The sequence below is a fragment of the Uloborus diversus genome, chromosome 6 (assembly GCF_026930045.1).
Source record: "Uloborus diversus isolate 005 chromosome 6, Udiv.v.3.1, whole genome shotgun sequence".
Classification (NCBI taxonomy): Eukaryota; Metazoa; Arthropoda; class Arachnida; order Araneae; family Uloboridae; genus Uloborus; species Uloborus diversus.
Window position 1 is genome coordinate 25,066,831 of NC_072736.1, and position 16,786 is coordinate 25,083,616.

At 34.1% G+C, this 16,786-nt stretch overlaps 1 protein-coding gene across 1 annotated transcript in view; it reads right to left on the reverse strand.

Moving 5' to 3' along the window:
- LOC129224193 (calumenin-like) overlaps positions 1 to 16,530 on the reverse strand; it is a 40,259-nt gene extending 23,729 nt beyond the window's left edge. Inside the window, exons 1-4 of the mRNA XM_054858611.1 lie at positions 16,408 to 16,530; positions 5,311 to 5,418; positions 1,468 to 1,632; positions 946 to 1,108 (exon numbers count right to left, since the gene is read on the reverse strand). Of these exons, the coding sequence (XP_054714586.1) occupies positions 946 to 1,108; positions 1,468 to 1,632; positions 5,311 to 5,418 (436 nt within the window). The 5' untranslated portion in view covers positions 16,408 to 16,530. The remainder of the gene's footprint in view (positions 1 to 945; positions 1,109 to 1,467; positions 1,633 to 5,310; positions 5,419 to 16,407) is intronic.
- Positions 16,531 to 16,786: the final 256 nt, after the last annotated feature.

A 16,786-nucleotide genomic window follows, 5' to 3' on the forward strand; every position in this document is an offset into this window, starting at 1 on the left:
CTCGCATTTGCATGAGAAAACATCAAAAACATTAATTCAAGTCTCAACAAGGTTCATTATTAGTAACCATTTATTAATAGCATTGAGAATAAACTACCCTCTAAAAACACTCTCAAAACCAACCAGTGGTGTGCAGTACCCTTTTGAATACTACTCGCTACTCTGGGGGGGGGGGGGGGGGGAGTAGTTTGGCGTCCCGGTTGAACTCTCCAGAAATCTGGCAAGCCTACCTATAAAGAACTTAAAAATTACACAGATTTATTTTTACTTGCAAGTAAAATAGCACAATGTGAGTCTATTATTTATCATATTAATTCCGTATTATAAACACTTAACTTAATTTCTGATTTAATTACATGTGTGAATGTAAGCTTTTTACTGAAAATCTGTGATGCGATTTGTATGCAATGGTTAACACTTCCAGCCCCCCCCCCCCCCCACCTGTTTTAGCAAATTTCTTTTTTTTTTTTGTAGAAAATTATGAATTTGCCTTGTGCGGCATACCTAAACATTTCTTGATTTGAATAAAAATTTGCGGTATATGTGGGTCTGTAAAAACAACTTTTTAACAACTTGACATTTTGAACTTCCAAACTAAGTTCTTTTTTCTTTTTTTTTCGAAACACTACTCTACAGAATTCATACCTCTCCAAAAGAATAGTTATGAATAATCCTCAATAAATCTTTGCTCTTTTATTTTTAAAAAATTTACAGCATTATGGAAAACAGCAGAGTTTAGCAGAATCTTTCCCTTTAGTGGGAAAAAAAATTTAGTCATTAAATAAGCACTAAAACAAGTGTCTTAAAACATATTCGTAATTTTTTTTAAACTAATAAAATAATGAACTAAAATGATAAAATTAGTCACACAGTAAAAAGATGAGAAATGAAAAAATGAATAAATAAAATAATAATAAGCAACAGCAGCAAAAGGTAGATATTTACCATCAATAAAACTGTATGTGACTTTCTTATATGACTCCCAATCAAGTTTCTCCTTTTTCTCTGCATTGTGATCCTTCCATTGCTTGTCCACATCATCTAATATGTATTTCCTTTGAGTATATTTAATCCAATCTTTTAATTCACTTTCAGTGACAAATCCATCCTTTAAACAAATATGGAAAATCATTTCATGCATAATGATTATGTGCAACATTAAATGTTTTATTGAATTTCTTATTTTAAGACATCTTACAAAAAATAGTTTTTGAAAACTTTCAAATTTGAGGAGGACCAGAAAACATTGACAGATAGGGTTCAGAATTGCGGATATATAAGCCTTTCACTAGAAATTTCAAATAAATTACAGTGGTCGGCACTTTTTTCATTCATGTTTGTTTCAAACGGTTTTGATTCAATGAAGCGGCTGATTCAATAATGCAAAAATGATTTTTCTTTCTTTTTTTCTTTTTTTAAATGATGAATTCTACATACACAGGAATTCTACATGTACTTTGTATTTACCTTGTCTTTGTCAATTTTTTCAACAATTTTTAGAAGCCTAGCTTTGCTTTCTTCTGGAGTTAATTGATCAAATTTCCTCGCTTCCTCCTCACCAAGAAAAGCTTCATGATCATACTCAGGATTATGTAATTTATTATCATCAAAATGAGTTTCATCACTTAAAGGCTGAAATAAATTAAAAGCATTAGATATACTTTACAAGAAACTTAAAATCGCAATAAATTAAGTTTGATACACATGCATCGACTTTTTTTTAAAAAACTTTAAATTTCCAGTAACAAGATGATAGCTGAAGGAAATCAAGAAAGACAAAACTAACAAAAATAAATCTATAATTCTATGCATAAAGTTATATTTTAATGTTTTATCAACCAAAACATTTATGGTAATATTTTTCTAACTATACAACTGATTGCTACTTTAATGCACATACTCATTAAAAAAATTATATATGGCTGAGTTTTTGAATCAGGATTTTTGATCAGGACTGAGTTTAAACCGAATTTACCAATAAAAAATCTCAAAACCTTTACCATATTATTTTAAAGTAGAATGCAATTAAAAACTCCAATCACTTTTAACTGTATTCTATGTAAATAAAGAAATTGCGATCCTGTGCTACTAAAATCATTAATTCTTTTAATTTTAATCAAAGTAATTAGTAAGTATTAATTGAGTTTTAAACAAAGAATACAATTAGTAAATCAAATTTTAGTTACAGTTAAGAAAATTTTAAGTTTATAAAAATGGAATATGAAACATTTTAATATGAAACTTTTATATTTTTAGACTGTATAATAAAAATATATGTTCTATCATACTGAATTTTTTGTACTAAATACAGTAGAAGACCGTTATAACGCACACCTTGGGACCAGAGCTTTTGCGTTGTATAGATCATTTCACAAATTTTGAAACTAATTTTCAGAATATATCTATATATTAGCACTTCAGAATGAGTTTTATCTGCAATGAGTATTAAAGCACCAATATTACAATTAGTTATTCACAAATAAGTATGTTTCCCAATCAAAATCCTGCACTTCTGCTAGCTTCATGGTTTGCATAACAGCTGCATTTTCAAGAGCCATCTGGTATTTTCTGTTTACTATGAGCACTAATTTTCTATTTCAAACTTTGAAATAAGATGGAAAGATGAAAAACTTTGAAAATTAAATTTGCCTAACAATTTTTATAATTGCAAAGCAAAACAGAGGGATTTTTTAAACTTCAAACCCTATTGTTTACTTCTGAAAAGTAGTGAGGTTTATAGAGAATTGCGTTATATAAGTTATCTTTATAACGGTCTTCTACTGTAGTGAATAACATGCAGTTCATCAGTAATACACTAATTTACTAATTAAAATGTAAATTGCATACAGTAAAATAATAATACAGTACAACCTTCATATTTCAAATCTCTTGAGAAGGAAAAAATATTCAAGATATAGAGGTTTTGAGTTTAAGGTTTTGAAAATAAAAAAATAAGAGATAAATAAGAAAAAAAAAGTCATTGTAACTCTCACAATGACATGTAGATATATCACATTGCATAAACGACAAAACCTAATAATTCCTTTTAGCAATTTACTAAGTTTTAAACCCACACATTGCTCTACTTCAGGATAAGCAGATTTTAGAATTTTCATTTTTTTTCCAATTTCCTTGATCATAGTTTTTTTTCGATAACTTGAAGGTTTTTTATTATTGCTGAAAGTGTACTGGTAGCAACTTTAAAATTAGCAGCAATTTCAATTTTCTTCATCAGCATGTTTTCATCAATAAACTTTCAATTTTATCCTCAATTGATAACACTTGCTTTAAACCAGCCATTATGCCTGAGTTAAAAATCAGACTGAAGAAGAGCGTGTTTTCACTGGAAAACTGGTCAACTACAATAATTCAACCACCTGTTGTCAAAGTGAGCGTGTGTTCCAAACCAGAAGAAAAGAAGAAGAATCTAACTTTTAGAGGAAACAGAAAATTACGTCAGTACCCCCCTCATACCAACGCTCCCTTATTCTCTTACCCCAATCCTCTATTCTCATACTTTCCAGGAACTAGTATGTTGTGGCCATCACGAAACTTTCTTCTATATTTTTCTTTTTTTTTCTGATCCCTCCCCATGCTTGACGAGGAAGCAATATTCCCAACAAAAACAAAATTACACATGCAAAAACTTGACGACCATCCCAATGTCTGAATTATTGCAAAAGCAAAGCAAAGAGCGAAAATTGAAAGTTATTTTAAAAGCCTTGCTTGAATTAATTACAAATATTTTATTTGTTAACAAATATAAGATGGCAACAGTTAAAAATTTTAAATCATTGAGATAATATTTCTGATCATTTCCATACAATTGAAATCACGAGAAATACGCAGACGATAATCTATTACGATTTATCTTTCTTATTGTTGCATTAATAAAAATATTTTTATTCGCAAAAAAAAAAAAAAAAAAAAAAAAATCAACACCTCTTGGAGCGATCGGCGTCAAAATTGAACCAAAGCCTGTTTACAAATGGATTCACATATATTCCAAATTTCAACCAGAACGTAGCATTACTTCTTGAGATAGGGCACTCAAAATGGAAAAAAAGAACGGGTGATTGCGCAACCCATTTTTAGCTGTTGACACAAAAATAAAATCAGTTCTTATACCCACTAAGGGCTACTTGCCGATAAATTTTTCTTTTATTCCGTTCATTATTTCTTGAGATACAGCAGTCACAATTGACGACAAAAAACGTTCTATAGCTCAACCCCCGTTTGAGTTATTGACACCAAAATTGAATCAGCACCTGTTCCTGTTAATACCAACATATGGACCAAATTTTGTTTGATTCCGCCAGTTACTTCCTGAGGAATAGCAAGCACGCGTAACTCGAAAAACATCCCATTGCTCCCCCCCCTTGGAGGAATTCGCGCCAAAAACTAATGGGCACAAGTTCACATAGGGGCACATATGTGTACTAAATTTCGTTCGATTTCATGCGGTAGTTTTTGTTGTAGAGCGGCCACAAAAAACTGGTCACACACAGACGTGACACACATACATACACACACACATACACACACACACACAGACAGACAGACATTTTCCAAAAATGGTCGAAATGGACTCGGCACACCTCAAAACGTTCGAATCCGTCAAAATTCGAAATTCGAAAATTTGCACGAATCCAATACTTTCTTCTATATATTAGATATAGAAGAAAGTAAAAAAGGGTGAAGGGCTACATGCAGATGTCTCCATAACTGGTTCTGCTATAAAGTTTTCCAGTTGAAAAGCATCAATTAAACCTTGCTTCTGTGGCAAAAATTTCGACATAGTGGGGTTCTGAAAAATAAATTTGGAGATAACTATGGAAAACACTTGAGAGCTTTATGCAAAATGCAGGGGAAAAACTTTTTTTGAGATATCAAGGGTTTCGAGATAAGGAGGTTCGAGATATCAAGGTTTGACTGTATTCCGGAAAAATATTTGGATACCTATGAAGCTATTTTAACAATCGACATTTTTACATGATAGTTAAAGCTAGATAAAACTTGCATGTCAAAAACCTAACTCTGACCTTAAGGGACTTATGGGTCTGCTTAACTTGATTAAAAAAATGCTCTTTAACACTTTATGAAGTTATTAGCTTTTGTAAGAACTTTAAACTAGATTCATTTCAAATACAAATTCTTAAGGCTACATAAAGCAAAAAAGCATTATTTTCCAAAGCCAAAGGTCAAGCAATTCAAGACTTGAGTTTAAAATCCATTTACACACTTGATCAGCTATAATTTAGTCAAATACAAAGTTTTTTCAAGCTGGGGAGTTACAAAAAAAAACTTTACCTTATCAAAAACTCTTTTTCCTGTTTCAGGATTCGGACCAGCTGAAGATATATGTAATAAAATTAAAAATGAAGCTAAAGCTAAAAAGAGAACTTTTGGCAGAATCATCTGAAAATAAATAAATAAATAAATATATATATATATAAAAGGATAATCAATTTCAATACTTTTTTTGCAATTAAATTTACATTAGTTCAATGTAACAACCAATATGCGATTCTAGTTAATAGCATCATTGTAAGAAACTTTTAATGAGGTGGGGAAACAGTCAGAAAAGAGGTGGTGGGTAGGGGGCTGTTTGCAAACATGATTATTGATTTTAACAGAAATTGAAATCAAAGAGCAGCCCGACACTTGAGTCAAAATAAAACGGGAGGAATGTCATTCCAGGGTTCCCACTCTTCCAGCAGATTAAAAAATATCCATTTTCATAGAAATTTTTTTCATTTTTCTAATGTTGTATTATCAGCATGATTATGACACATTTGGGCACACATATTTGACTTTCAATTGATGGCAATTTATTTTTGGCCACTCGGAGTAACATTAAAGTTTAAATTATGCATGATTCCAGTATTGTCTCAACATGAAACTTCGCACAAACAAAGAAAATAACAGTTTATGCAAAATATATTATTTTCAGATTTTTTAAATTATAACTTTTAGAAATACTCAAGGTCAAAGATAAAGTTAAATGATCTTCAAAATGAAAAATTGTTAATTATGCATGATCCCAGTGTTGTCCCAACATGAAACTTGGCACAAATAAAGAAAATAATAGTGTATACAAAATATATTTCTTTCAGACTTTTAGAATTATCACTTTTGGAAATACTCAAGGTCAAAGGTCAATTCAAATGACCTTCAAAAGGAAAAATTGTTTTTTTTTTATCATGTAATGTATCATTTAAAAGCTCTTAACGTAAACTTTTAAAATAAATAAAGTTCAAGTTTCTAACTTTATTTGTTCCAGAGTTATGGTTGGGCAAGTATAAGCCGGTGCAGCAAAACATTAAAATTTCAACCCTTTATATCTAAAAAACTGCAGCAGCTAGAAGGTCAATTTTTTTTTTTTTTTTTTAATACAACTTAGTAAATGGGTATGAACTTGCAAAATATTGTTCTAATCTGTGAGTACTCACTTTTTAGGTGTGTGAGTTGAGTTGACATGGAATGACCCTTTTTAACATTTTGGTCCAATTAGTCTGCTTTTATGCTGTTTTTACTTAAAAATCAGATTTTAAGTTTTCATTACGTTAAAAGATACTGTGTGCTGATGTCTGTTAAGTCCAAACACTATGCCTGGGCTCCTTTTTTCCATTGAACCTGACTTTCCGTTATTATTTTGCTTCAGATTGACGTCATTACCCTTCCTTCAACCGCTGCAATGTGGAAATCCAGGAAATGGAGAGTTTGGGGGAGAAGTTATGGCGTCAAATCGAAGCAGGTTGCTACCGATATTTCTCCAGAGTTTGTACGCCCTTGAAAAATGCTCGAAAAAAAATTCATTTTCAATTGCTAGAAAACCTTGAAAAAATGTAAAAGTTTTTTTTTAGTGCTTGAAATCGGTAGAAAATCATTGAATTGTGCTTAAATATTTTTCAAAAATATTTCATCAGTGCAATTTTCTAAACTTGTTTTCAATATGCACCATCACAAAATATTACTTCCTGTTAGATAAAAATGGAAGAACGTCTAAAAGCACAAAAAGGATAAAAAGTTTTTAAAAACGCAGACATGTTTCGGAGGCAATAGCCTCCTTCCTCAGTGTGAAATGAACAAATGGATGAATCAAGGTCAACGGAGAGTTTAAATGTATAACCGGAAAAACATTGACTAATCAGCTATCAGCGAGTGCTGAAGCAAAATATGACGTATTCTAACATGTAAGATTGAATAAGATTGGAGAAAAATGCGGAACAGCAAAAGACTCATTGCAAAGATTATTTAAGTTTTTATGAATGTAAAAAGATTCCAGAAAATGTAATTCACCTACTGTTGTAGGTCTGCAAATGATCTTGGCTTCCGAAAAGAGAAAATTGTTCCCTGTGTCCCAACAATGTTTAGCAATTGAAGATTTGTTCAGTTCCTGTTTTTTAACGTGGTTTTCATGTTCTTTCAAACGGAATTTAAGTGAACGCATTGTCTGTCCCACGTAACCGATATAACATTGACAAGGAATGTGATATATGCCCCACTGATCAAATGGTTGGATTGGGTCCTTCAGTTTGGAAAAAGAAAGTTTATTTATGGGTCTGTAAATTATGCGAAAGTCAGTGGCGGCGCTAGGCGTCGGCGACGTCGGCAACTGCCGACGGCCTCGCGCAGATAGGACCTCGCAAAATTCTCAGAAGTTTTAAGATATTTGTTTTTGATTGAAGCTCTTATTAAATGCAACAAACGCAAAAGTAATCAAAATAGTGTGATGATGGGAAGACTGCACAGAGCCCAGCCTTAGCAAATGTTTGGCCCAATTCTGTTGTGACCCAGGACTGAATTTCAGAAAATATTCGGGCAAGAGTCCCCATACCGCCTTTCTTTTATATTGCAAACAATTAGGCTTTTTAAACTACATTAACAAAAAGTTTAAGTGGAATGACTCCTGAATATAAAATATTGCTAAAGTTTTTTAGTACCATAATTTTCAAAATTCTTCGAGGGAAGAGCTCCCTTCCTTCCCGTAAAATCTTCAAAGTTTGTCTAAAATTACATTTTTAAAATTTCAATTTCGAGAATTTGCAGGAGATTGATTTTTTTTTTTTTTTTAAGAATCGATCTGGAATAGTCTGACCCTAAAGTCAATAAATATGGCCTATAACTGCGTTTTTAAGGCTTCAATTTCTAGAAATTTCCACCGAGACCCCCTGTACCTTTTTTCCTTTAACATCTGCAAAGAAAGCCTAAAATGGCGTTTTTAAAGTATAAATTTAAATTTTTTTCCGGGAGAGAACCCCCGGACCCCCTTTTCTATCAGGTAATTTTTTTCCGGTCAATGTGCCACCTCCTCTCCCCCCCCCCCACCAAAAAAACTTTTTTTTGACTGCGCTACTAATCACGAAATGTTTTTGTCCTGGCAATTAAATGAATTGGGAACCTTAGGGCCAGTTCGCAACTCCAACAAACTATAGGGGGCATTGTTGCCACTTTCTAATGGCGGACGAAAAAGGTAAAACAAACGCACGTGGTAACAAAGAAAATGCTAATAAGCCTAGTAAATTTTGTCCGTATGCATGATGTTTTCGCTTTATTCTTTTTAAATTTATCTTCAAAGTCTTATTGATATCCTGGCCCACGTAGAAAGAAATGAGAATTCAAGAAGCATTACTAAAGGTCAAAAATTAAAGCAAATTACGTAGTTCGTAGTTCTAAGCAGCCATTTCCACGATGTTGAAGTCGATACTTATCAATTCTTGATAAAACTAAATAATAATTGTGGCCTGACAAGAATAACAATTAATGCTAGATAATCTAATTGTATGACATTACGATTTATTATCAAAAGAAGATGATACTTCTTTGCCTTGCTTGGCTAGCGCTTATTGTTTTGCATTTGTAGCTGAGTTATTTTTTTCAAATTGCCGAATCGGTTAATTAAAAATTTTTCTGTTTCGTATATTTCATATTTCTGAATTATGATTTAATTCTGTCATGTTATGCAAATCATCCACGAAATTCTCACGGATATATGGTGGTAGTTTTCTTTTTAATTGACCTACCATTAATTCTTTAAACTTATCGAATTCTGTAATCTTTCTACCATTTTATTCCACTCACGATAAAAAATAAGTATGGTTTAACTGACATGCGAAATCTCTCGCCAAATGTTCTTTGCTCGCACAATACTAAAACTATAACCCTAAACTATAATCCCACTATTTTGGCGAGGAATCTTCTCAGAGTTAAACATTTTTCATTTCGTTCTACGATAATATATTCAAGAAAATATTTTGCATACTGCCCATTCCAACTAAATGCTGCAGTAAAATAAGTTGGTTAAATTAATTATTTTTAAACTAGGCGGAGATGAAAGCTCTAATTTTTCTGCTAATGTTATCAAATCCTTCTTTCGAACTTAAGATAAAAAAACCCATATTCTTAGAAATTCACACAAATTAAAAAAAAAAAACTTACCTGGTATACCGTTATCCTCTTTCAAAAAAAAAAGAAAAATGGATCGAACAGAGCAAATGCGAAGTTTGTTAACCCAGAGTTTCCTTGTTTTACGCTTTCGCCATTTACGACAATCATCACACTTTTTAGAGGGAAATAATGAAAACTAACATTATTTTGAGAAGATTGAGAATACCATTAAGGGAGGAAACAATTTCTGTTGCTGAAAGCAATCTAAGACACATCCAATGCGTTAATAAATACCCCAACTGCCTGTGTTTACGTCAACAGACACACATGGAACGCAATGTGGCACTGTTTTAGTTTTTTCGGCAGTTTCGTAAATCACCGCAAGGTAGCGCATTCGAGCGCTGGAGTTGCAAATAGTTAGTACAAAAATTAATTCCATGAATTCAATTATTTGTCTGAGAATATTTTATGATTAAAAGGGCCTCGCAAAACTGCATCGCCGACATCTACTTTTGCTCTCGCGCCGCCACTGGCGAAAGTCAAATTTACTGAGAATTCTAGAAATACGAAAAGGAATGTGTGGATAAAACGGTAAAACCACAAAATTTGTAGAAGAAAAACTACGTATGTTGGAGGTTGTATTCCGGGTTGAAAGTTTGCAAAAAGCCCTGTCGATGACCTGAAGAGGATAACCCCTGTCCAGAGCCACGGCTTTCAAAAAATTGAGTTCATTATTGAGAAAGGTCTGATCAGAACATATGTAGATGGCTCGGTTGACAAAAGTATAAAAAGCAGACATTTTTTGCTTCTTCGGGTGGCATGAACGAGAATGTGGGGGAAGACAGACAGCAAATGGTTTTCGGTAAACGGTAGTAGAAAACTTATTATTGTTCTTCGAGATTAAAACGTCCAAAAATGGCAAAGAATTATTGTTTCCAATCTCAGCAGTAAACTGAATATTAGAATCGACAGAGTTAATTAGATGAATGATAGACGGAACAAAATCAACAGTGCACTCTAAGAGGGTGAAAGTGTCATCAACATATCTAAGCCAGAGTGGAAAGTCAAATAACTGAAACAATTTCTGTTGAAAAAAGTCCATGTAGATTTCACTGAGGATGGGACTCAAAGGGTTGCCCATAGCAAGGCCATCAGTTTGTTGGTAAAAAGTACTCTCGAAAATAAAGGTTGAATGTTAAAGACAACATTCAACCTTTGTTGAATCTCTTTGCATCTTGTAAATATTTTGATATTTTTAGCAATCGGAAGTTATTTTGACATACGCCACTGCATTTTAGCTTAATTTTTGTTTAAGTCAGGGGTCAAGAAGCATTTATGAGGGGGTTGCCACATTATCTCTCCATTTAAAAATATATTATCGAATAATTAAAAATTTAAAACACATTGGGGAAAATAGCATCATTTTAGTGTATCATCAATACTTGAGCGCAATGGTGAATCCAGGAGAACAGTTATGGAGCTACAGCAACCCCCCCCCCCCCCCACTCATGCGAGAGTACCTGATCTTCCAACGTCTTTTAAGATTATCTTAAACTTTAGAATAGGGAATTTAATCTGTACAAAAATTTAGCGAAAATGCCCCAAATTCACTCCCTGTAACATCATCCAAAATCATCTAAAATTTTGTTTTTGGAACTTCAGTTTTGAATAATTTCACTGAGAGATTCTCTAAATGCCAACCCTTATCCTGAAAGACATCTTGCAGTTCCGTTTTTATTACTTAATTTTGGAAATATTCCCCCCCCCCCCCCCCGGGGAAGAGCCCTGAACCCCATCCCGTCACCTAGCTTTATCAAAAAAAGCCAAAAATTGGGGTTTTAGGGTTTTAATTTCGAAAAAAAATTCCAGGGAGTGCCTACTGTACCCCTTTACATAATTAAATATCCTGCAAAATTTCGTTTTTAGGGCTTAAATTTCAAAAACATTCCAGGTGAGAGTTTTTAAGCATTTCCCCTTGTCATGTTAACCCGGGAGAACTCGCATCGGGTCTCTCAAGCCCGGCCATTACAAAACTATGCTGCCAAAAATCACCCTGTCAACGGAAATAAATGAGGTCCACAGTAGCTGAGTTCGAAGTGACCTACATACTGACTACATGCTTTTCAGGAATGTACATTCCCCCTTTTCCCCATAAAATTCCGGTTCGAGCCTAAGAGGCCCGGAGCGAGTGCTCACGATTTTCATTTCAGATTGTGAATGCAAAGGAAGAGGTTGTGAAATGCATCGCTATTTAAGCTACAAAGATGAAATGAAGAGGTTGCAGACCTTGTTAGTTGAGGTTTCAACTGATGAGGACTCTCTTAATGAAGATGATGAAGAAGAAGTTGACACAGAACAGTATAGCGATGATCAGTCATGCTTAGAAGAAGATTTCGATTCATGTATCATAAAACTTTCTTAAACCTTACTTTTTAAAACATATTTTAGAGGCTGTTTATCTATTTATAATTCAGTGTTGAAAACACAATTTTTTTTCTATTTTGCAAACTCAATTTAATGAAATAACCACTTCGGGCCTACGGAGCCCCCCGCGAGCTTTCGTGTGACGAAAAGAACCACGAGTTCTCCCGGGTTAAATATAACCTACTACACCGGTGGACAATTGCTAAGGACGGATGGCAATAGCAACGTTAGCAATCACAAAATGGAAGGCAAGGAAACATGGAAATTAGCATATAAGTTTGGGACACAATAAGACGTGTTGTGAGTATGCAAATTTTAGACTCACAACGTTGCTGGTCACGTGATAGTGCTGATAAGCGATATAAAGGATTGGGCACGTGATAACCACTGTTGTTCAAAAGCAAAGTTTGACGGGTAAGAATCAATTGACAAACTTATGTTTTTCGGTATGTCTTCCCGATATCCCTTAGATGATTTATAGGTGGCCATGTGGTTGGCAACAGCAAAGAAGGGCAGAAAAATTTAGGTATTGCCAGAATGCTTGACGTCAGCCACAGGGTTGTTTCTAAAGTTTAAAAATCAATTCAAACAAATGAAATGTGTAACAAATGTTACAACGGAGGTCGTCTACACAATATGACGTCAGCAGAAGCTTATTACTTATTGCTAGCAATGAAAAGGAACCAGCGCAACACAGTTACTGAGGTAGCAAAGCAGTTTCCTGCTGCTTCTAGCAAGCAAATATGCCGAAAAACTGTTGCCAGACGTTTGAATGCAGCAAGACTACATGCTTGTCAGCTTATTTTGTACATCCCATTGTCTACAAGTCAGTGTTTTGCTCGTTTGTAATAATGTCTTCAGCATCACATTTGGAGAGAGGTCTACTGGGCTTGCGTACTAATTTCAGATGAAAGCAGGTTCAGTCTGTCATCTAATTGTGGACAACAACTAACCTGGCATGAGAGTGGTACAGCATATAAGCCGGCAAACCTGGACTAAGAAAATTACTAGTACCCTACAAGTTGCGTCATTGTATGGGTAGGATTATGATCAATGGCCGTACGCCGCTCGTGGGCTTCCAAACAAGACTATGATGGCTAGTGATACATTAATATGTTGTTCTACTGCCTCATGTTCACGCGTTCTGTGGTGCTGTGGGCGATAAATTCGTTTTCAAGGATAGCGGTAATTATTTATTCACTTTTACGTATTCAGCCCAAAATGATCGTTTGTCCTTAGAACACTTTTCAACGCCTTCTAGATTTCAGAGCACCATAAAATATTGCCATTGCAATGTTCAAGAGTTCTGGCACTAGTTTATGTCACTTAGCATCGAATTACACTTGCTTTTTTACCCGCTACATAGCCCATTGAAATCCGTCCTCAGAAATTGTCTACCAGTGTATTCTATTCATTGGACTTAAATTTCGAAAAATTTCCTTGGGAGTACCTATAATCCTCTCTTACATAGCATCATTGAAATTCGTCTAAAAATCATTTTTTGGAACTTCATTTTCATAAAAAATCCGAGGGAAAGGCTCTGAATCCAAACCTGTTTCCTAACTTTTACAAAGATAGCCTATAATTGTGTTTTTAGAACTTCAAATTAAAATTTTCCGGGGAAAAGTCGCTCGAATCTCTTCTCTTCGCTTAACTTCAACAAAAATGGTCTACAATTGAGCTTATTTGACACATCACTTTCATTTTAGAAACATTATGGAGCATTCCTGATTCTTCTTCCTTCCTCCTCCCCATTGTTAAAAATAGTCTAAAACTTAATTTTTAGACTTCAGTTTCAAGAAATTTCAACAGTCTCCGAACTTAAACCGTTCATAAAAGTCCTTGAACCTATCCTGCCGAACATCACTAGAGATCGTGTAAACTGCAATTTTAGAACTACAATTTCGAACATTTTCCGGAAGAGGACCTTTGTGAATGTTAGACTGTAGATTCATTTTGTTAATTCTCTTACTCCGCTTATATAACGCAATTCTCTTAATTTGATTGCCCATATGCTTGTAAGGACACCCTCCCCCCTCCATGCAAAAATCTGGACTCTATCTCTTTATGTCGCTATACATACGTTTGAAAAAAATTGAGTGTTGCCAAATGCCCTTCTTCTAGTTTTTTGATCTCATGATGACCTTCTTAAAATAAATGCCTTGGAAACGCTCCCTCATAAATTTTTTAAATCTTTCGCTTACCCAGGTTTAGACGATTTTTGCTAGAAACCTATGTTAGTTTACTTACATTTTCGATTATAACAGATAATATACTGCATTTTATTTAAAAAATGTTTTAAACTCTTTTTTTTCTATCAAGAGTTGAAATGCTTTCCTCTTATGGAAAAGGAAGGATAATCCGGGGTGAAAGGCCGTCCCTCAACCGCCGAGGACTCTTACAGGGCTTTGGCTGGGACGTTTTTGAACATCCTGTGGTCTGCCTCCACCTCACTCGCAGCATCTTTCATTTGTTTCAGCATCTAAAGTCTTTCCTAGGTGGTCTGTGGCACAACAGCAATAATGAGCTCAGAGAACATGTTATCCCATGGTTGACTACACAGGCGGCAACTTTGTACGAATAGGTATACAAAAACCTGTACCACACTATGAGAAATGCTCGGAAAATCAGGGGAGCAATGTCGAAAAATAGCTTAAGGGTGGTAGATTTTTGTGCAATAAATTTCTTTGCTCTATCTGTACTCGTTTGTTTTTTATTTCAAAACGGAACTTACTTTAAAAACATGATTTGTACATACATATGAAAAAATGATTTGGTTACTTAGCATACTAATAAATGATTGTGTAAAAACCAAGGGCTCTGGGGGAGGGCCTCCTGGCCTCTAAACTACATCTTCTTGCCTTTGTGGTACCTTATATCACAACGAATTCTGTTTAAACTGGTTATGTGAAAATGTTTGTAAATTACTATGTGCAATGATGTTTACTGTAATAACTGTATCTAAAAGGTCTTAACTAGGTATGCACTGATTCATCGGTTACTTAGTTGATTAATCACCCAGTTTTCACCTGTTAATTAGTAGAAAATTTATTTTTTAATTAAAATTATTCTGTAAGATCGTTAGTTACATGCTTGCTTGTGACCCCCCCCCCCCCACCCCCAAATGTTTGGGTAAAAAATATAATTCAAAGGATAAAAAGTTCAGTTGTACAGAAGGTAATAAGGAATTGTATCATTAAAAAACATTTTGGTTAATTATTTTCATGGATTTAGTGCCAGGCAGCTAATTGGTGCTTCCCTGGGTTGGAGAATGAATTGTCCTCCCAAGGTCCTCTTTTTAATCCTAACTGGTACTCTTTAGTCCCCTTTTCGATTGAAAGTGGTCCTCTTTTACCCTTTTCTACGGCTAAAATGTGTCAAGAGACCTGCAGCAGTGTCCCTCCCAATAAGAAAGGTGGAAAGAGTTTTTCTTATATACACATACAGGTATACAACTGGTACTCGCTATAAGGTCACTCTTCGAAATTTCAAGAAAGCAACCTGTGTCCTTATAACCTAATCATACGCTTTTTTTAACAATGAGCATGCATATAAATAGCAAAATTATACTATGTTCCAAATTATCAGTGTATTAGATTGTAGCTTTTTAGCAAATATGTCTTTGCTGTTTATTAAAAAGGGTTTGTCAATTTCTAAAAAGTAGAGCATTTAATCAACTTTTAAGGCTTCTGACAAATAAATACGGCCTTTCAAGGAGCCCCTACGAACTTCACTTGAAATAGGGCCTTTATAGCGGCTTTGGAGCGGCCCATTGAAACCTAAGGTCCCTTTTTGACTACATTACTGAATTTGGTGCTAAATGCTGTTTTGGTATGCTGCTTTTCTAGAAAGCTAGATTCTTTTTTTGCAGAGAATTGGTTATGACTCATGATTCAATTATTTCTTACTGGCATTCTGGTATTTGAAAATTTACGAATTCATACCTGAAGCAAAAATTTATACACTTTTAATGTTTTTTGTGGGGAGGGGAGTATTATGCCACTATCCCTTCTTTACTACATCACTGCTAACAAACGCTGTGGAGAAAACGACTTTTTTTATTTGCTTAGATCTGAACAGGCCCGTAAGGGGTGCCACTAGGAGGAAGTTGCATCCCCCTGACATTAAGAAATCAATTTATTTACATACATGTAGGCGTGGCTTTTTGTGTTTTTCAATATAAAAGGTAGAAAGGTATAACAAGTACCCTTTGAACCCCCTTGGGAAATTTGAATTGATGGGCCTGGATCTCTGATCAAATTTCAGTTGATTAATGTAATACTTAGAACAATAAAAATATAAATATACAAAGCAGTAAATTTCAATCACCGTCTTAAGTTCCCACATCTATTAAAAATAAAAGTATTAAATAGATACTCTAGATACTTCTGTAACAAAATTAATTAAGAGTATCTAAATCTGCACTCTTAGAAACCCATAGCCTATTTACTCCGTAACAGAACAACTAAGGGTATTTTAAATCTACTGTTTGACTTTAACTGTTCAGAATAGGAACCCACGGCACATTTTAGAGTTTTGACAAGAAAAGTAAACTCAATTTTAGTAGACGCTGAAGAACAGAAAATATCTTACTGCTTTTTGAAATTGCTATGCTTTCAGGAATCTTTCTAGAATCACGATTGTGAATAAGGGTGTAAACGCTACAAAGCCACGTATAAAATTCCGCGGGGTCGTGAAAAAAAACAGAAAAAAAAAGAAAAAGAAAATTAGTTTTTATAATGAATACAAACTCTCTTCACTTTAGCTCAACGCGTAGCGTTGCATCCTCGTAGGCTACAGCTCAACCAATGAGGGAAGGGATGCGGACTTCTTGGTTAAAAATTTATAATGAAGAAGAAATCGCAAAAAATTTGAAATCACTCACGACAATGAAAAATTGTAAAGATAACATAATGACTCATAACTATTTTTCATTCTTTCTTTTTTTTTCACTAATGCTGTAAGTTTTTGA